The 22,091-nt window shown below is 38.2% G+C and overlaps 1 protein-coding gene across 1 annotated transcript in view; it reads right to left on the bottom strand.

Moving 5' to 3' along the window:
• SCP2 (sterol carrier protein 2) overlaps positions 1-22,091 on the bottom strand; it is a 142,587-nt gene that overhangs the window by 51,884 nt on the left and 68,612 nt on the right. The window contains exons 8-11 of the mRNA XM_066376299.1: positions 18,852-18,938; positions 17,586-17,736; positions 13,740-13,887; positions 10,648-10,755 (exon numbers count right to left, since the gene is read on the bottom strand). Of these exons, the coding sequence (XP_066232396.1) occupies positions 10,648-10,755; positions 13,740-13,887; positions 17,586-17,736; positions 18,852-18,938 (494 nt within the window). The remainder of the gene's footprint in view (positions 1-10,647; positions 10,756-13,739; positions 13,888-17,585; positions 17,737-18,851; positions 18,939-22,091) is intronic.

Below are 22,091 nucleotides of genomic sequence, written 5' to 3'. Positions count from 1 at the left end.
CGGTCAAGGCACATACAAGAAGCAAATATGAGCCAATGCTTCCTGCTTCTCCCCCCCCCCCCCCCCCCCACCTTTCTCACACTCTCTCCTCTCTCTAAAATCAATACAGAGAAATACACTGCCTGGGTATGAATCGTAGCTTTGCCACTCTCTAGCTTGGTGACTTTGGGCAAGTTACTCTGCCTCTATTTTTCTCTTTTATGAAATATAAAGACAGATACGAAAACTAAATGTATTTATACATGAAAAATACTGAGAATAGTATCTAGCACTTAGCATTTAATAAGTATCTGCTCTTGTAATTGTTGAGAAAACAGAAAAGACAGAGTTCGTAGAGGTGAGAAGGCATTAAACCTGTCCCACCTGGTGAAAGCACATAGCCCAGCTGAGTTTAAACACGCTTCCTCTTTCTGCATCTCGTCCCCCAAAACCCAACTAGGCAGAAATGTTAGCACAGAACTCGGCATGTGGCAAGTATTTAATAAATCTTCAGCCCTGCTATTCCCCTTCCCCCTTTCCTTCCCTTCATAGTTTTGGTTTGTACTTTGCCTAAAGGCAGTTATATTCCACCCTGCATTATAATTATCTGTTATTACATTCTCTGCCTCTGTGTGCTTCCTGAGGGCAATGGCTATCTTGTATATTACAGCCCTGGTTCCCAGACCTGGTTGTACCTGAGAAGTCTTTGGGGAACTTTAAAAATATGTAAGTCCTTAGGATAAACCAGACCTAGGAATCAGAACTTCAAAGGGCAGGAATATATATATTTAAAAGGTACAGAAGATTCTTAATCAGCCCAGCAGTAAACCCCATATTTGAAAACCAGTTACCTATATATAGCACCTAAGATGAGGTGGGCACACAATACTTTCACAAACTGAAAAATGGAAGATTAGGACCAAAAACTAGGATGAAGCCATACTGGAAAGGTACTAAATGTCAGGCTGAATTGGTACAAAAGGCCAAACTAAATAACCAACTTCAAACTTCAAAGCAGCCGCACCTCATGAGGAACTTGATCTCAAAGGTGCTTTCATGGCCTTTCAGCAGACATTCATATGCAGTTTCAAAAACCAGAGATAATAAAGAACATGCTGAAATCAAATTCTATATATTCATTTTAAACAACTGTTCAGTAAGTGTTAAGCAATATATGTGAAAACACTTGAAAACCTGCAAAATATGATATCGTCTAGATACTAATTTATTTTTTGTCATATGACCATTACAAAGCAAAACAGAAAACAAAAACAAACTCAGGTTTAATGTGATCTTTCTAACTGCAAAATCTAAAAGGACTTCACATTTTTAGACTGACAGTGAACAAAAGAATATTCAACTCAAATGTTTAAATCCATCTTCTACTATGGGTATTGCTATGGCAGCTAGAAGTTTTTCTTCACATAGATCTGAACAAGTTAAAACCATAAACTAATATCATAGAGCTTTAATTTTAAGGCTAATTCTCCAAAACTGAATTCCCATCAAAGTAGTAATATATATATATTACAGTTTAACTAATACCATTTATAGAAGAGAACTTTACACCCTCACCACCCCATATTAACTCAGCATGTTTTGGAAGAACTCACTCGATTCCCTTAAGATCCTATTGCTGTTTGTTATCCAAGCAACCAGGAGAAAATATTTAAACTACTCAGAGCTTTCATTCTGAAATATTTTCCAGGAGTCTGAATTCTTTCGTGGGCTACGGCTAATGGTCATGTGTCAGATTTACTTGAAATATATCCAAATCACAATATGTAGCAAGTAAACATTTACTCTCCATTTATTCTTCATCCTTATTCAGACTACCAATCTAATCATCAAAATTTATAAGTTTATCCCTTAAAATGCTATACTACCACTAAACACTATCCCTCAAAGACTGAAGAGGAAAATTTGACCAACAGTATAGACTCAAATAAATATTGGAAAGAGTTTTCAAAAGATGGAGGGGTAAGTCTCTCTTAAGTATTTTTAAAAAATGGATAGATGCCATTTTCCTGGGGTGTTTTAGGTTAGCTTTCAGTGCCCCAGATAAACTGGATAACCTGCCAAGATTGGCAAAATTATTTATATTTGATAAAAATAAAATCCAATGTTGACAATATTGTAGAAAAAAAAGCATTCTCATACTCTGTTGCTGGGAATACACGTTGGTATAAACTCTTTTGAAGAAAATTTGGCAATATCCACTGATTATTAAATACATACTAACTTTTGACATAGTGAGTCCACTGTTTGGAATTTATCCTACGGGTATTCTTGCAAAAATATGCAATGACACAAGGATACTTGCTGCAGCATTCTCTGTAATAATAGACTGTACAGAATCTGTCTACCAATAAGTGAATAACTAGGTAAATTTCTTACAAAGAGAGTACTACCCAACCATTAAGAAGAATAAAGAATTTGTGATAATATAATCATGTTATTAGATGTAAGTTATAAAAGCAATCTACAATGTGATAAATATACACATATGCATACATATAAATATAGAAGAATTATATAAATACACATACACATATGTATTTGTATAAGCATAATAATTTTAGAAAAATATAAAGGAGACATTAAAAGGGGTTGACGCTGAAGAATAGAACTAAGGGTAAGGAAGAAGAGAAAGACTTGTTAAATATTAAAATTTGTCATCCAGCTATGATATCAAAAAGCATTATGATAACATTTGGAGAACAATTTAGCAGATTCTTATAAAGTTAAACATACATCTGCCCTATGACCCAGCAAGTCCACTTTGACTGATTAACCCAAGAGAAACGCAAAAGTATGCCCACAAATAGACTTGTACAAAAATGTTCGTAGTGGCATTATGACAGCCCCAAACAGGAAAGAACTCAAATGTCCATAAATAGGAGAATGGATAAACAAACTGGTATAATTTTTAAAATGGAATATTACTTAACAATAAAAAAGAATGGACTCTGAATATAAGAAAAATTTGGATGAATCTTAACAGACATTTCACTGAGTGAAAGAAGCCAGACACAAAAGAGTATATATACATTATATGATTCCATTTATGTGAAGTTCTAGGATCAAACTAATCTTATGATGAGAGAAGTAAAAAAGTCTTAGCCTGGTTAGAGGACGGGGGTTGGATAATGGAAGTATTTGAGAGAAGCCAGGGGATTTAGTGGAAATAGACACAATGGAACTTTCTGGAGTGATGGAAATGTATACCTTGTTTTAGCTGGTAATGACATAGATGTATACAACTGTCAAAACCAGTCATCCAATTAAAGTTTACAATTAAATGGCTTTTAGTATATTCCCAGATATGTGCAATCATAACCATAATCTATTTGAGAACGTATTTATTATCTCAGAAAGAAATCCAACTCTTTAGCTATCACTCTCTCACCTCCCCCAGTCCTAAGCAACTACTAATCCACTTTCTGTTTTTATAGATTTACCTATTCTGGACATTTCATATAAATAGAATCATAGATGTGGTCTTTTCTGACTACTTTTTTCACTTAGCAAAATGTTTTCAAGGTTCATCTATGTGTAGCATAGATGAATCCTTCATTTCTTTTATGGCCGAAGAATATTCCATTTTATGAATATACCACATTTTTGTTTGCCCGTGCATCAGCTGATTGACAGACATCTGGGTTTTTCCTACCTCTTGGCTATTATAAATAATGTTACAAACAACTGTGTAGAAGACTGTAATTTTATCATACAACTGCATTTTATCATAAGAAAATTATATACCTCAATTTTAAGAAAGAATATGGATATGAAAAATTATCTTGTTACTACAAAACATTATTTCTGAGTATTTTGGTGGGTGGCAGGAGACAAATCTCAGAATGGGCAAACAAGCCAATTATCATACAAACGTGCTTTCAGAGGAGAAAAAAATTTGTATGTCAATGAAAGCAACTAACTGAAATGTCACATTCATCTCCAGAAACAGAAGTGTCCTGTATGAGAGCAAGGAAGCTGTCTGAAAGGAATGTGTAAATCACTGTTCTCAAACACAAACATAATGTGTCAGGGCTTCAGTGACCATACCATAGAAATATTTACTTTCCCCTGACTTCCCTATGTCCCATTAGCAACAAAATCAACACTGATTTTGTTGACCTAAGTCTTTTGATGGATAAAGGGAACAGTTTAGTCTCTTTACCAAAGGCAGAAAAAGAGTTCAAAAATAATGTCTGAGTAGCACTGGGCACAATATTTCCGTGGAGATATAGATGCCATGCAGCTGTCATGCCAGAAGAAAAATTATTTTCTCTACAAATTAAAGAATGTTCTTTTCCTGAAATGGTTATAAATTATTTTTCATACTGTGAAACAAACCAGGGCTGAAGCGCCAGCAGCGAATATTATGGCATCCTTTTGTAGACATGGTGGGAGGAGAGTGCTGGTAATTACTCAGTTCTCATTCTGTTTTGGGACTCTGCTATACACTTTACATACACGTATTTCCTAATTTAATCCACACAACAATCCTATTAAGTAGATTTTCTTCCTATTTTACAAATTTTAAAAAAAGCAAGGATCACAAAGCTACAGTATATACAATGAAAAGTCTAAGATCAGACCCAAGACTTCATTCAACAGAACACATACCTGCAGTTGAGGTGCCACCCCCACATACCACTTTCCAATCAGAGCCACTACTCCTAGAAGTTTATCTGCAACATTGACGCTACTTTCTCATTTCTAATTATGTCCAAACTCCCATGTGCTTCCATGCAAAACATTTGGCTAAAATTGCTCCAAGATTGCCAATATGCTAATTATGACTTCATAATAGCCAAATCCAAAAGCCACCTCTCACTCTTTACTCAGCTAATTTTTCTGGCCTGATCTCTTTTGAAACAGTCTCCTACCCTGGATAACTGACCATTTCTTCCTATAATTCTCTCTCTTTTTTTTTTTTACAGAGACAGAGAGAGTCAGAGAGAGGGATAGATAGGGACAGACAGACAGGAATGGAGAGAGATGAGAAGCATCAATCATTAGTTTTTCGTTGCGACACCTTAGTTGTTCATTGATTGCTTTCTCACATGTCCCTTGACCATGGGCCTTCAGCAGACCGAGTGACCCCTTGCTTAAGCCTGCGACCTTGGGTTCAAGCTGGTGAGCTTTGCTCAAACCAGATGAGCCCCGTGCTCAAGCTGGTGACCTCAGGGTCTCGAACCTAGGTTCTCCGCATCCCAGTCCAACGCTCTATCCACTGTGCCACCGCCTGGTCAGGCTCTTCTCATAATTCTTGAACATCTCTTTTTCTCTATCTACATCTTTAATTTTTATATCCCCTAGGGTTTTTAAAAATTATTTTTATTTATTCATTTTAGAGATGAGAGAGAGAGAGAGAGAGGTTGGGGGGGGGGGGAGAGCAGGAAGCATCGACTCCCATATGTGGCTTGACAGGGCAAGCCCAGAGTTTTGAACCAGCAACCTCAGCATTCTAGGTTGATGCTTAATCCACTGCGCCACCACCAGTCAGGCTCCCCTAGGGTTTTATCCTTTATTTGCTAATATAGTATTCCATACAGTATTTCCTCTGATTAAGCAGCTTATTTAGCCTCAATAAATGAAATGCAGAAATGGACTCCTGCTTACAGCATTCACTTAACATGTATTCTATCGCCCTGAAACAGTTGAGCTGATGGAATAACATAAAGGCCTTTTGAAGACTCCACAAGGGTGCTAGCAACACTTTGCGGGGCTAGGGTAATATCGTCCAGAACAGGAACATGCTCTGAATCCATAATGCTGTTTCCCCAGAGTCAGTATATGCAAGTCTCCTGGGAATCAAAGGACAGGAAAGGGAGTGGCTCCTCTCACTATTATACCTACAGAACCACTAGCTAAAATTTACCTGCCATTCCTGAAACTTTAGCTTCTGCTGGTTTACAGGTCTTACACACAACAATGGTACCACTGAACTAGAATCAGAAACTATGACCTGGCCTCTTTGGGCTCCTCATTATGCAGAACAAGCAAAGAAGGGGATGAACTGACTGGAGTGATTGACCTTGATTACCATGAGAATACTGGGTGGCCACTACATAATGAGGACAAAAAGGATCAGCCTGGACCCAAAAGATACTAGTGGGTGTCTCTTATATTCCCATGTCTTTTTTTTTTTTTTTTAAGCAAGAGAAAGTAACCAAATTTAATACCTATGTATGGGAACCCCAAATATGTGGTTCAGAGACCCTACATGCACAAGAGGATCTCCCACATCTTATAGTAAAAGTTAGCAAAACCTGTACTACAAAACCCAGAAGCAGGACTGCTGATGGCACCGACTGTTCAGGAAGGAAGATTTGCATCATACCACCAAATACGAAACTATGAATAAGTACCTGCTACAGGCAAAGAAAATAAGGAATGGGTGGCCCTGGCTGGATAGTTCAGTTGGTTAAAGCATCATCCCCATAGGCCAAGGCTGTGGGTCCAATCCCCATTCATGGCACACACAAGTATCAACCAAAGAATGCATGGAGAAGGGGGAACTATGAATCAATGTTTCTCTCTCTCTCTTTCTGAAATCAATAAATAAACATTTTAAAAAGAAATAAGGAATGAGTAGTGGAAGAAGGAATTATAAATACCAAGTATAACTATCTACAAGTTTCAGAAATCAAGACTTTATTGTAAGTGACAAGGCAGCAGAAAAAGGACTTTAATAGTTTAATAGAGCCTGACCAGGCAGCGGCGCAGTGGATAGAGCATCGGACTGGGACTCAGAGGACCCAGGTTCTAGACCCCGAGGTCACCAGCTTGAGCCCAAGGTCGCTGGCTAGATCAAGGGGTCACTCAGTCTGCTGTAGCCCGGTCAAGGCACATATGAGAAAGCAATCAGTGAACAACTGAACTAAACTGCTGCAATGAAGAACTGATGCTTCTCATCTCTCTCCCTTCCTGTCTATCTGCCCCATTCTGTCCCTCTCTCAGACTCTCTGTCTCTGTCACACACAAAAAAATAGATAGTTTAATAGGACTATCTTCTTTCCTTTGACATAAATATCTTTGTATATATTAGCCAAATTATTTTCATTTTCCTCTCTTCCATGACCTATCATCTAACATAAATATGTTAATAGTACCGACTTCTTCTAAAAACACAATTAATTTTTTAGACCAATTTTAGGTCCATAGAAAAATTTAGTGGAAAGTACAGAGAGGTCTCACATAGTCTCTTCTCCAGCACATGCATAGCTTCCCCCATTACCAACATCCCTCCCGAGATTGCTAAACTTATGACAATTGAGGAACCTGTAATGACACATCCTTCCCACCCGAAGTCCACAGTTTACATTAGGGTTGACTCTTGGTGTTGTACATTCTATGTGTAACATATAGAAAACATTATAGTTTATATTCATCGCAGTTTCATTGCCCTAAAAATCCTCTGCCTATTCATCCCTCCCTCTCCTCTAATCCCTGATCTCCTTACTGTTTCCATATTTTTGCCTATTCCAGAATGTCATCTAGTTGAAATGACACAGTATATAACCTTTTCAGTTTGGTTATTTTCACTGAGTAATATGCACTTAAGGTTTCTTCATGTCTTTTTTTTTTTTAATTCAAATATAAATGACATACAACATATTAGTTTCAGGAATAGAAAACAGTGAGTCAGTATCTGTATATATCTGAGAAATGATCATCACAATACATCTAGGTAACCTCTCCCTGCTTTTTCACCACTTGATAGCTGGATCTTCTGTGTCCCAGTCCAATGCTCTATCCACTGCGCCACTGTCTGGTCAAGCTCTATTAAACTATTAAAGTCATTTTTCTGCTGCCTTGTCACTTATATTGTTTTAGTGCTGAATAATATTCTATTGTCTGGATGTACGTACAACAACAATTCGTTCATTCACCTACGAAAGGATATTTTGGTTGCCTCCAAGTTTTGGCAATTATGAATAAAGCTGCTATAAATATCCATGTGTAGGTTTTTGGGTTTTTTTGTTTTGTTTTGTTTTTTACAGAGAGACAGAGAGAGAGAGAGTCAGAGAGAAGGATAGATAGGAACAGACAGACAGGAACGGAGAGAGATGAGAAACATTAATCATTAGTTTTTTGTTGCAACATCTTAGTTGTTCATTGATTGCTTCCTCATATGTGCCTTGACTGTGGGCCTACAGCAGATTGAGTAGCCCCTTGCTGGATGGAGCCAGAGACCTTGGGTCCAAGCTGGTGAGCTTTGCTCAAACCAGATGAGCCTGCACTCAAGCTGGTGACCTCGGGGTCTTGAACCTGGGTCCTCCACGTCCCAGTCCGACGCTCTATCCACTGTGCCACCGCCTGGTCAGGCTCCATGTGTAGGTTTTATGTGGACATAGACTTAAACTCTTTTGTGTAAAATGCCAAAGAACATAACTGCTGAATCATATGACAGGAGAACACTTGGCTTTGTCAGAAACTGCCAGCATTTGGTGTTGTCAGCAGTTGGTATTTAGACAGACATTGTAATAGGGGTACAGTGGTAGCTCATTGCTGTTTTAATTCACAACCCTCTATGATGTTGAGAATTTTTCTGTATACTTATTTGCCATCTATATATGAGGTGTCTGCTTGGGTCTTTGCTATTTTTTAATTATTTTGTTTTCTTATTGTTTACTTTTAAGAATGGAGCTGGAAAAAGGCAGGTAGTATTAGAACAAGTTCAGAGGGCCACAAAGCTTGCTGTTCTTACAGATTCAGCTATTTGTTTTACTGTATTTTAGATTTTTTTTCAGCTATTTGTTTTTAATAAATATTCGCCTAGATTGTTTTAAGCCTTTGTTAATTTCCATAGTTCTGGAAAAAGCTCATCTTGACAATTTTTGCCAGTGTTCTTGGTACTTTACACAGGAGAGTATTTTCAGATGTTGTTCTTTTGCCACTCTCGGTGACATCATTCTCATTCTCTTCATTTTTAGATTTCTCTGAAAGATTAGATTGCTTAAAGCAATAATAATAATAGTATGCTGTAGAGTACATGATATATTTAGAAGTACATGTATCAGAAAAAAATTTAAAAGTACATGTATGTCAATAACAGCACAAAGGAGCCTGACCAGTGACAGTGCAGTCAGAGGCAGATTAAGGTCGGTTGAGGCCCTGGGAGCAAAAGAAAATATTGGGCCCCTTAAAAAAAAAGAGAGAGAAAATAAAAATACATGTTAACCATATTTTTAAATCAATAAAAAATATTATGTACTATTAATGTTAAAACTGCACATATGAAACCAAACTTGGGGTCATTAGAAAAAAGTGTCAAGTTGGGATTTTGTGGGGCCCTTCAGAAGTCGGAGCCCAGGGGACACACTTGGTGTGCCTGCAGTTAAATCCGCCTCTGGGCGCAGTGGATAGAGCATTGGCCTGGGATGATGAGGTACCAGGTTTGAAACCCCAAGGTCATCAGCTTGAGCGTGGGCTCACCAGCTTGAGTGCAAGGTTGCCAGCTTGAGCATGGGATCATTGACATGATCTCACAGTTGCTGGCTTGAGCCCAAGGTCGCTGGCTTGAGCAAGGGGTCACTCACTCTGCTATAGCCCCCAGGTCAAGGCACACATGAGAAGCAATGAATGAACAAATAAAATGCCACAACTACAAGTTGATGCTTCTCATCTCTCTCCCTTCCTGTCTCTCTGTCTTTTCTTTCTCTCAAAAACAAACAAAAAATAGCACAAAGGAAAAGAGGGGGGTTAATGAAAATATTCTGTTGTAAAAATCACTTACACTATATGTGAAGTGGTATACTATTATTTGAAGGTAGACTATGATAAATTAAAGATCATATTGTAAATCCTAGATTAACTATTAAAGAACAAGAAAAAGAAATAATCCAATACAAGAGAGAAAATGAAATACTAAAAATTGCCTAGTTAGTAACAAGATAGCATGATAAAGGAACCAAAGAACAGACAAGACAAAAAACAAATAGCAAGGTGGCACATTATATTCCAACTATGTGTGTACACATATTTTACTAGCTATCTCTCTAACTCTCCATCTATCCATGTACATCTATTTTCTCTAATAAATTATAGCTTACTAAAATTAGTGATAAACAGAAATAAACAAAAATTAACTGCTATAATGAATACACTATTAATTCTAACATCTCTATTTTGGTATCTGAGAATTTATAAAATTTTACTTAATTCATATATAAGACAATATGGAAAATATAAAACTTATCTATAAAAAAATAAGACCCAGAATTTTAGTGCTAACTTATTTTGGAAGTTTCTGCCCTGGCCTGATAGCTCAGTTGGTTAGAGCATCATCCCAAAGCTCAGAAGTTGCCAGTTTGATTCTTGGTCAGGGCACATACAGGTCTAGCCAGATCTCTATTTGGAAATATCTTGTTAAGTTGTACATATACCTGAAAATAATCAAACTTTAAAAAACATAAATTACTGAATTTAGAATGTCTACTAATTCAAATTCTCATCAATTAATCAAAATCACTGAAGTATATTGTACTTAAAGAAAAATAAAAAATAGTGTAGCTAAACAATCAGTTAAAGCACTGGCTACCAAGTCCAGAGAATACAATCTTTCATTCCAATCCTTCATTCAAATCAATGACTAATTATTCACACTTATGCCAAATGATAACAAAACTGTGTGAGTTATATGTGCAGTATTACCTGTAGCTCCAAGTGGGTGTCCCTTTGAAATCAATCCACCACTAGGATTTATGACCCACTTTCCTCCATAAGTATTATCTCCTCTATCAACCAATTTCCCACCTTGTCCTATAGGAGAAAAAATACATTCACAAATGTTAAAAATAACATTGGAACAAATGATGTTTTTTAAACCTTCATATAGTCAAAAATTTCTTACAGCAAACATGTCTTAATAGCTCAAACTAACATCAAACTGATATAAGCACATCTAAAAATTAGGTAATAAATATTGAGGAATAAAGGCTTATATTTTCAGAACACCTCTCACATGAAACAAAGCACTTACTAATTCCTAACAGCTCTTTGGCTCCAAAATAGCTACAGATATAATAGAGATTCAGAGAACCAAAAGCAAAGAATTGAAATGGATATAATACTGTAACTTAATCATATCAGCTTTAAAAATTCATAATTTTGCCAAAATGTATTCATTTCCCTATGTTTTCAACTGTACTCTGATTCACTATAAAAATATTTTAAATAAACAGAGGAAAAGGAACAGGAAATAAATGAACACTTTATGAAATAAAGGAAAATGGCTGAAAATACTGCGAAGCCATAAATGTAAGCTTTTTTAAAAGAAAATAATTACATATGTTTAGCAATTCTGACATTCCTATAAATTCTCATGACATTTTTCCAGGTGGCAAAGAAGCAAACAAAATTGCATGCACTATATAAAACATTCTTCCAGATAAAATTTCTAATAAAGTAACAAGAGGTGAAATCTCCAAACAATAATAATGGTTGTCAGAGACAGCTAAACCTTTTAAGCACTTGCTCTGTATCAGGCCTTGTTCTAATTATTTTACCTATATCTACATAATTTCATTCTCAAATCTATAAGATATAATTAACATGTAACATTATATTAGTTTCAGGTGTACAACATAATGGTTCCATATTTGTCTATATTGTGAAATAATCACAGTAAATCTAGCTAACATCTATCACCAAAGGTACTTACAAAATTTATTTTTCTTATGAGAATTTTTAAGATCTCCACGCTTAGCAGCTTTCAAACACACAACACAGTATTATTAACTACAGCTGTGTAGTTAACCATTTTTGTTATGTACACCACGTAATGTAGTTGGACATTACCGCCCATGACCTATTTTATAACTGGAAGTTGTACACTTTGACTCCCTTAATTCATTTTGCCCAACCTCCACCCATCGATCCTCACAACCACCAATGTGTTCTGTGTATATATGACCTTGGATTTGGGGGGTTTTATTTTTCAGATTCCATAAATTGAGATCTCATATAAGGAAGATCATATGGTATTTATCTTTCTCTAACTTATTTCACTTAGCATAATGCACTCAAGGTCCATCCATGTTGGTACAAATAGCAAGATTTTCATTCTTTTTTGTGATTGAATAATATTCCATTAACCAATACCATTACTAAAACAAAAAGGCAAGCCACAGCCTGGGAGAAAATGTTCACAATATTCACATATCAGACAAATAACTTGTATCCAGAATATATATATATATTTTTTTTTTCATATATTCTTACAATTCCATAAAGAAGGCAAAAAAAACTAATAATCAAAGGGTAAAAGTTCTGAACTTTTACAAAAGAAGATATATGGTCTGACCTGTGGTGGCACAGTGGATAAAACATCAACCTGGAATGCTAGGGTCGCCAGTTCGAAACCCTGGGCTTGTCCAGTCAAGGCACATATGAGAAGAGAAGAAACTACTACGAGTAGATTCTTCCTGCTCCTCCCCAACCCCTTTCTCTCTCTCTTTCCTCTCCTCTCTCTAAAATACTAATAACTGCCCTGACCGGTTGGCTCAGTGGTAGAGTGTTGGCCTGGTGTGCAGGAGTCCCAGGTTCAATTCCCGGCCAGGGCACACAGGTGAGGCACCCATCTGCTTCTCCACCCCTCCCCCTCTCCTTCCTCTCTGTCTCTCTCTTCCCCTCCCGCAGCCGAGGCTCCACTGGAGCAAAGTTGGCCTGGGCACTGAGGATGGCTCCATGGCCTCTGCCTCAGGTGCTAGAATGGCTCTGATTGCGGCAGAGCGACGCCCCAAGATGGGCAGAGCATCGCCCCCTGTTGGGCATGCTGGGTGGATCCCAGTCGGGCACATGCGGGAGTCTGTCTGACTGCCTCCCGTTTCCAGCTTCGGAAAAATACAAAAATATATATATATATATTAATAACTAAAATCTTTTAAAAAAAAAAGATATATGAATGACCAATATGCACATGAAAAGATGCTAACACCATTAGTCATCAGAGACATGCAAATTAAAATGAAAATAAGACACATAAAAAAACTGATGCCACTTGCCTGTGGTGGCACAGTGGATAAGAGAGTCGATATGGAATGCTGATGTCCCTGGTTCAAAACCCTGGGCTTGCCATATGACAAGCAATGAACAACTAAAGTGAAGCAACTATGATTTGATACTTCTAAATCAATAAATAAAATCTTTAAAAAAACAAAAAACTGACCCTATCAAGAATCGGTAAGGATGTGAAACAACTAATACTCTCATATACTGCAGGAAGTAGTGGAAAATGATACAACCACATTAGAAGTGCCCATCTGCTTCTCCACCCCTCCCCCTCTCCTTCCTCTCTGTCTCTCTCTTCCCCTCCCGCAGCCAAGGCTCCATTGGAGCAAAGTTTGCCCGGGCGCTGAGGATGGCTCTGTGGCCGCTGCCTCAGGCACTAGAATGGCTCTGATTGCGGCAGAGCGATGCCCCAGATGCTTCTAATGTGTGCCCTGGCCGGGAATCAAACCTGGGACTTCCACATTGAATTATATATTTTTTTCCACTTAACAGAACATTGTAAGTACCTTTCATTTACATAGCACAAATTATTTGTACACTGTTATCTTGGTGTTGGTATTGTCCAAGACTACAAGTTCTAAAAAGTCCAGTATCAAGATAGCTTACAATTCCTTTGCACAATGTGGCAGAGCCAACATGAAGGGAAAATCAATTAACAAATACTTTTGTTTAATGGTAAAAATAAAATTTTCTCAGAGAAACTAAGTTAATACTCATCTCATGAAAGATACTACCTTCTGGACAGAGTCTCAAGGCTTCATAAGTAAGGAGCTCGTTGCAAGAAAAGCAATCGTGAAGTTCTATTACATCAATATCATTTGGTCCCAGGCCAGATTTATCATAGCACCTTCTGGCAGCTTCTTTACTCAGATCATAGCCAACCTAAAACCAAAATCATATATAAATAAATTAAAGGCATCAAAACTGGAGCCTGACCAGGTGGTGGCACAGTGGATAGAGCATCGGACTGGGATGAGGAGGACCCACGTTTGAGATCCCGAGGTCACCAGCTTGAGCGCGGGCTCATTTGGCTTGAGCAAAAAGCTCACCAGCTTGGACCCAAGGTCACTGGAAGAGCATCGCCCCCTGGTGGGCATGCCGGGTGGATCCCGGTCAGGCGCATGCAGGAGTCTGACTGCCTCTCCGTTTCCAACTTAAGAAAAATAAAAAAAAAATTGGTACTATAAAGGACAGAATTTTAAATAAGATATATAAAAAAGAATTTATAATTCTTCAGGCCATATGTTAAATTACAAAAACTATCAATCCACAATGGCAAACAGGTTAAAGAGATTTAGCAACATCATTATGATTCAGATATACTGAAAAATAATAGAAATTTTTATATGAAAATAAATAATCACCGCCTGACCAGGCGGTGGCGCAGTGGATAGAGTGTCAGACTGGAATGCGGAGGACCCAGGTTCGAGACCCTGAGGTCATCAGCTTGAGCGCGGGCTCATCTGGTTTGAGCAAAAGCTCAACAGCTTGGACCCATGGTTGCTGGCTTGAGCAAGGGGTTACTCGATCTGCTGTAGCCCCACAGTCAAGGCACATATGAGAAAGCAATCAATGAACAACTAAAGTGCCACAATGAAAAACTGATGATTGATGCTTTTCATCTCTCTGCATTCCTGTCTGTCTATCCCTCTCTCTGACTCATGTGCTGTCTCTGAAAATAAATAAATAAATAAATAAATAAATAAATAAATAAATAAATAATCTTGTAGAAGATCATATGGAATTCAAAACACTTTTTCAAATATCCATGCTCTTAAACCTCTTTGGTCTCAGATAATAACATGCAAACTAAACTTTTCTCCACTCTTTCTGTCTCTCTCTCCTCTCTCTCCCTCTCTGTCTCTTTCTCTCCCTATCTCTCTCCTCTCTAAAAATGAATAAATTAAAAAAAAGAAAAAAAGAAAACAGTAATTTAAGCCTGACCTGTGGTGGCACAGTGGATAAAGCGTCAACCTGGAAATGCTGAGGTTGCCGGATCGAAACCCTGGGCTTGCCTGGTCAAGGCACATATGGGAGTTGATGCTTCCAGCTCCTCCCCTCTTCTCTCTTTCTGTCTCTCTCTCCACTCTCTCCCTCTCTGTCTCTTTCTCTCCCTATCTCTCTCCTCTCTAAAAATGAATAAATTAAAAAAAAAAAAGAAAAAAAGAAAACTTTTCTCCAAAGAATAAAACAGTGGCATAGTGGGAAATCAGAAAACCTACGTATAACTTCCACCTCTACCACACCCCAGCATCCTACCTAGCTTTGTGATCTTGGGCAAATTATAGGAACATTTTCAAATTCAAAACATTGGTGTAAAATCACTTGGTAAGTTGTAGTTTAGCATGATTGTTTAGGTATATGCATAAATATATATACACACACACACACACACACACACAGACAATATATATATATGTATATATACTGCTCACAAACATTAGGAAATCAGGGAACATACAGATACTCCAGTCTTTCTGCTTTTGTATAGTGCATTTTCACCAATGAAATAAAAGTTGGTTTTGTATCTCATTTGCATAATTGAACAACTTTCTTTGACTTGTTGTTTGTTTTTCTGATGTTCTTGTTTAATAAAATAAAAAATCAAATGCTCTTTTTTATCACTTCATATTCATTTTGAAATATCCCCTAATTTTTGTGAGCAGTATATGTGTGCATATATCTTCACATATTAAACTAACTCTAGATCTGAATTCTCATCTTTTTTTACATCCTCCATTTTATACTAAATATTCATTCAGAATTTTTGAAGAATCAAAAATATTTCCTGAGCCCTGGCCAGGTAGCTCAGTTGGTTAGAGCATTGGCCCAATACACCAAGGTTGTAGGTTTGATCCTGGTGAGGGCACATATGAGAATCAACCAATGAATGCATAAATAATGGAACAACAAATCAATCAATCAATCACTCTTTTTCTCCTTTCTCCTCCCTCTAAAATCAATAAATTTTTTTAAAAATTAAAAAAAATTCCCTGAAAATATCTTTGTTTTTCCCTTAACTCTGTAAGATTGGAGTTCTGAGCATATTTAGTCAACACAAAATCAAAATAAACAGCATGGCCTGACCTGTGGTGGCATAGTGGATAAAGCATCGACCTGGAAATGCTGAGGTCACCAGTTCGAAACCCTGGGCTTGCCTGGTCAAGGCATATATGGGAGTTGATGCTTCCAGCTCCTCCCCACCTTCTCTCACTGTCTCTCTCTCCTGTCTCTCTCCCTCTCTGTCTCTCTCTCTCCTTTTCTCTCTCCTCTCTAAAATGAATAAATAAAATTTTTTAAAAAATAAAAATAAAAAATAAACAGCATACCTAGTTAGTTAAAAGTTATGATATAATGATGCATGGCTCTATCACAGGAAGCATGTTCTCATCAGTTATTTTCCCCTAACAGATTCTTTTTTTTTTTAGTGAGAGACAGAGGCAGAGGCAGAGACAGAGACAGGAAGGGAGAGAGATAAGAAGCATCAACTTGTAGTTGCAGCACTTTAGTTATTCATTAATTGCCTGACCAGGCAGTGGCGCAGTGGATAGAGCATTGGACTGGGATACGGAGGACCCCGGTTCAAGACCCTGAGGTCGCCAGCTTGAGCGCGGGTTCATCTGGTTTGAGCAAAGCTCACCAGCTTGGACCCAAGGTCACTGGCTCGAGCAAGGTGTTACTTGGTCTGCTGAAGGCCCGTGGTCAAGGCACATATGAGAAAGCAATCAATGAACACCTAAGGTGTCGCAACAAAAAACTGATGATTGATGCTTCTCATCTCTCTCTATCCCTGTCTTTCTGTCCCTATCTATCCCTCTCTCTGACTCTCTGTCTCTGAAAAAAAAAAAAAAGATTGTTAGTTATTCATTAATTGCTTCTTATACATGCTTTGGCCAGGGTGCTTCAGTCAAGCCAGTAACCCCTTGCTCAAGCCAGCAACTATGAGATCGTGTTGATCATCCCATGCTCAAGCTGACAACCCTGCACTCAAACCAGTGATCTTGGAGTTTTGAACCTGGGACCTTGGGGTTCCACGGTCAACACTCTATCTACTGTGCCATCACTGTCAAGCTCCTCTAACAAATTCTTAAGGATGGATTAGATTTTCTTTTCTTTTTTTTTAAGTGAGAGGAGGGGAGATAGTAAGACAGACTTCTGCATGTGCCCTAACCAGGATCCACCCAGAAACCTCCTTCTGGGGCCAATGGTGGAATCAATCAAGCTATTTTTAGTGCCTGAGGCCCAAGCTTGAACCAACTAAGCTATCCTAGCGCCTGGAGGTGGTGCTCAAACCAATAAAGCCACTGGCTGTGGGATGGGAAGAGGGAGAGAAGGGGGAAAGGGAGGGGGAGAGAAGCAGATGGTCACTTCTCTCTTGTGCCTGACTGGGAATCAAACCCAGGATGTCCATATGCCGGCCCAACGCTCTATCCACTGAGTGATTGGCCAGGGCCAATATTAGATTTTCTAGACCGTTTTTCAAGTAAATTATATCCAGAACAAATATCAATATCATGTCACCTTGACATTTTAAAACAGAAATCCTTTGATTAATTAATAAAACAAAATCTTAGATATACCATTTTAATAATGCTATTTTCTTTAAATGAGCTTGGGAAATCAGTCACCATCTCCTGTGCCAGAATTTCCACAGCTTTGGATTGAAGGCCATGCTTCCATACAAACTCTTCACTAGCCAAAATTGCCGCTGCAGCACCATTTGAAGTGGGACTAAGAGAAAGTAAAAATAATTATTTACACCTGGTCAACCCCAATCCTAAGATTCAGACTAGGAGTTCTTTCTGGGAAGAAAGACTGAGTATGCTCAATGGTCACCAGATGGCCTTCTTTGTGATATCTACAGTTAAAACTTTCACATGCTTCCTATCTGAGGAGAAAACTTCCATCAAGAACTTAAATTCTGTTAGTCACTGATTGGTCTCTAAGAATCTCTCCCAAAACCTTCTTATTGCAAAAACTCTGGATTTGATTCTGTAGATACGTAAAGCATCTTCTGGTGACTTCTGAGGGGTATAACACAAGGTTATTCATTTCCCAGTACAATGAAGATTCTACATAGGCCTAACTATCTCCAACTCTACTAAATACGTCAGCCTTGGAATCCTTTTTGAAACTGGGAAAGATGGAATAGAGAATACCAGAAAGTCCATGGTGTGGTTAAGATTCCTGAGATATCTTCAAAATAGATCTCTTCCTTAGGGTAAGCTGTGGAGGGAGGTGGCGAACACAGAAGCCTACCATGAGTTTAGCTGTACTTTTATAAATGAGCGTATTCTCGTATTGCGACAGACTAAAGCTGACCCCATTTGTTCACTTGCATCCCAGCCAAGATCTCCGGGGCACAGTCTGGTGATAACTAGGCACAGGAAAGACCTAGGAAGCACTAACTCAGTATTCTAGGAGATAAATATTGTCAAGCAATTTTCAACAAGCAACTAATAACATTACTATGACTTTGATTTTTTTTTCTTGTTTTGTTTACTCTCAGATACTATGATAGAGTAAAATTTTCTACAATAGAAGTATACAGCAAAAAAACCAAAATGCTCAAGGGAAAAATCTTGGGACTCCACTAGCCTCCTAATTACATTTAAATGAATAAATATGCTTAAAACAAAGTAAGTAGAAGTCATCAGAAAAGGAATTAAAATATATAATTTTACAAGAGAACAGATTCTAGGCAGAAGAAGGAAGGAAGTTCTACAGAGACAGATACAGGTACAGTAAAGATATACCCAAATACAAAGGCTACCTAAGGGTTACCCAAGGTGGCGAGCTGGCGGGGGGGCAGTTACTGCTTTTAAATATTAAAATGTTTTTCTTACCAACATTCTAAGACACTAAGAAAATCAAAAACTTTTCTAGATGCCATCACTTCATCCAAACTGTATTCCTTTTGGAACTGGGAATACCTAAATGAAAAACAAGTAGTTATAGAATGTTGGGTAGCAATTATAATATTTTGTAGAAGATGTTCAGGTCTAGAAGTTAAAGAGAGAATAATAGGTAAGTTATTCTTTTCACAACCAAAAGACAAGCTTTTATAAAGTCTCAACTTTTAATAAGTAAGTTGTCTGAATTGAATTTTTTAAAAATCCTAACTTCAAAACACTATATGCATCTTCAGAGCATTTTACCCCAAAGCAGCAGAATAAACACTCTTTCTAAACTACTACACTTGATCTTAACCAAAAGTCCAAGAAGTGATGAGACATATTCTAGGATAGACCACATAAAACAAGTCTCAATAAACTTAAGAAGAATGAAATCATGCCTGACTGGTGGTCACATAGTGAATAGAGCATCGACCCAGGATGCTGAGGTCCCTAGTTCAAAATCCCAAGGTCGCTGACTTGAGTGCAGGCTTGTTGGAATGAATGCAGGTTTGTTGGCATGAACACAGGCTCACCAGCTTGAACGTATCGTCAGTGGCTTGAATAAAGGGTCACTGGCTCAGCTTGAGCCCCACCCCATTCAAGGCACATATGAGAAGCAATCAATGAATAACTAAAGTGAAACAACTATGAGTTGATGCTTCTCATCTCTCTCCTTCCTCTCTCCCCCTTCCTGTCTATTTCTTTCTCTCTAAAATCAGTTAAAATAATAAATAAATAAAATAACAATATCATGCCTGACCAGGCGGTGGCGCAGTGGATAGAGCGTCAGACTGGGATGCAGAAGGACCCAGGTTCGAGACCCCGAGGTTGCCAGCTTGAGCACAGGCTCATCTGGCTTAAGCAAAAAGCTCACCAGCTTGGACCCAAGGTCGTTGGCTTGAGCAAGGGGTTATTCGGTCTGCTGAAAGCCCACGGTCAAGGCACATATGAGAAAGCAATGAACAACTAAGGTGTCACAACGAAAAACTGATGATTGATGCTTCTCATCTCTCTCCATTCCTGTCTGTCTATCCCTATCTATCCCTCTCTCTGACTCTGGAAAAAATAAATACATAAATAAATAGATAAATAAATAAAATCTTAAAATAATAACAATAATAATATCATATCAAGCATCGCCTCTGACCATAATGGTATGAAACTAGAAATCAATCACACAAAAAAAACTGAAACACGAAGACATGAAGGCTAAATATCATGTTACAAAACAACAAATGGGTTAACAATGAGATCAAGAACAAGTCAAGGCCCTGGCCGGTTGGCTCAGCGGTAGAGCGTCGGCCTGGCATGCGGGGGACCCGGGTTCGATTCCCAGCCAGGGCACACAGGAGAAGCGCCCATTTGCTTCTCCACCCCCCCTTCCTCTCTGTCTCTCTCTTCCCCTCCCGCAGCCAAGGCTCCATTGGAGCAAAGATGGCCCGGGCGCTGGGGATGGCTCCTTGGCCTCTGCCCCAGGCGCTAGAGTGGCTCTGGTAGCTTGCGGCAGAGCGACACCCAGGAGGGGCAGAGCATCGCCCCCTGGTGGGCGTACCGGGTGGATCCCGGTCGGGCGCATGTGGGAGTCTGTCTGACTGTCTCTCCCCATTTCTAGCTTCAGAAAAATACAAAAAAAAAAAAAAAAAAAAGAACAAGTCAAAATATATCTTGAAACAAATGAAAATGAGAACACAACAACCCCAAATTTATGGGACACAGTGAAAACAGTCCTAAGAGGATAACTCAGAGCATTACTGGCCTACCTCAAAAATACAAAAAAATTTCAAATGAACAATCTAACTTTACATTTAAAGGAACTTGAAAAACAATAAACAAAGCCCAAAGTGAGTGGAAAGAAGAAAATAATAGAGCTCAGACCAGAAATAAATGAAATAGAGTCTAAAAAGCAATACAAATTATCAATGAAACCAAGAACTGGTTCTTTGAAAAACTAAATAAGATTGACAAACCTTTAACCAGACTCATCAAGAAAAAAAGAGAGAAGACCCAAATAAATAAAATCAGAAATGAAAAGGGAGAATTAACAACTGATACTAAAATAACACAAAGGATTGTAAGAAATACTATGAACAACTATATGCAAACAAATTGAACAACATGAATAAAATGGATAAATTCCTAGAAATACACAATCTTCCAAAACTAAATTTGGAAGAATTAGAGAATCTGAATAGATGCATTACCACCATTGAAATTGAAGCAGTAATCAAAAAGGTCCCAGAAAACAAAAGTCCTAGACTGGATGCCTTTGTTGGTGAGTTTTACCAAACATTCAAAGAAGAATTAACACCTATCCTTCTCAAACTATTCCAAAAAATTCAACAGGAGAGAAGGCCCCCAAGCTCATTTTACAAGGCCAGCATTATCCTAATTCCAAAATCAGATAAAGGCACTACAAAGAAAAAAATTTATAGGCCAATATCCCTGATGAACATAGATGCTAAAATCCTCAACAAAATATTAGCAAACTGGATCCAGCAATACATTAAAAAGGTCATACACTATCCCGTAAGGTCATAAAAAAGACAGTGATATCGCCTGACCAAGCAGTGGCGCAGTGGATAGAGCGTCAGACTGGGATGCCGAGGACCCAGGTTTGAGACCCCGAGGTTGCCAGCTTGAGCACAGGCTCATCTGGTTTGAGCAAAAGTTCACCAGCTTGGACCCAAGGTCACTGGCTCGAGCAAGGGGTTACTTGGTCTGCTGAAGGCCCACGGTCAAGGCACATGTGAGAAAGCTGTCAATGAACAACTAAGGTGTCACAAGGAAAAACTGATGACTGATGCTTCTCATCTCTCTTCGTTCCTGTCTGTCTGTGCCTATCTATCCCTCTCTCTGACTCTCTGTCTCTTTAAAAGAAAAATAAAAGACAGTGATGTCCACTATAACCACTCTTATTCAACATAGTACTGAAGTCCTAGCCACAGCAATCAGACAAGGAGAAGAAATAAAACGCATTCAAATGGGAAAGGAAGAAGTAAAACTGTCATTATTTGCAGATGACATAATACTGTATACAGAGAACCCTAAAGATTCTACCAAAAAACTACTAGAACTGGTAATTAATTCAGTAAAGTAGCAGGATATAAAATAAATATCCAGAAATTAGTTGCATTTTTATATACCAATAATGATCTATCAGAAAGGGAAACTAAGAGAATACCATTCACA

The sequence above is a fragment of the Saccopteryx leptura genome, chromosome 3 (assembly GCF_036850995.1).
Source record: "Saccopteryx leptura isolate mSacLep1 chromosome 3, mSacLep1_pri_phased_curated, whole genome shotgun sequence".
In the NCBI taxonomy this organism is placed as follows: Eukaryota; Metazoa; Chordata; class Mammalia; order Chiroptera; family Emballonuridae; genus Saccopteryx; species Saccopteryx leptura.
Note: the sequence above shows the minus strand (reverse complement) of the source record. Positions and strands in the feature narration are given on the sequence as shown.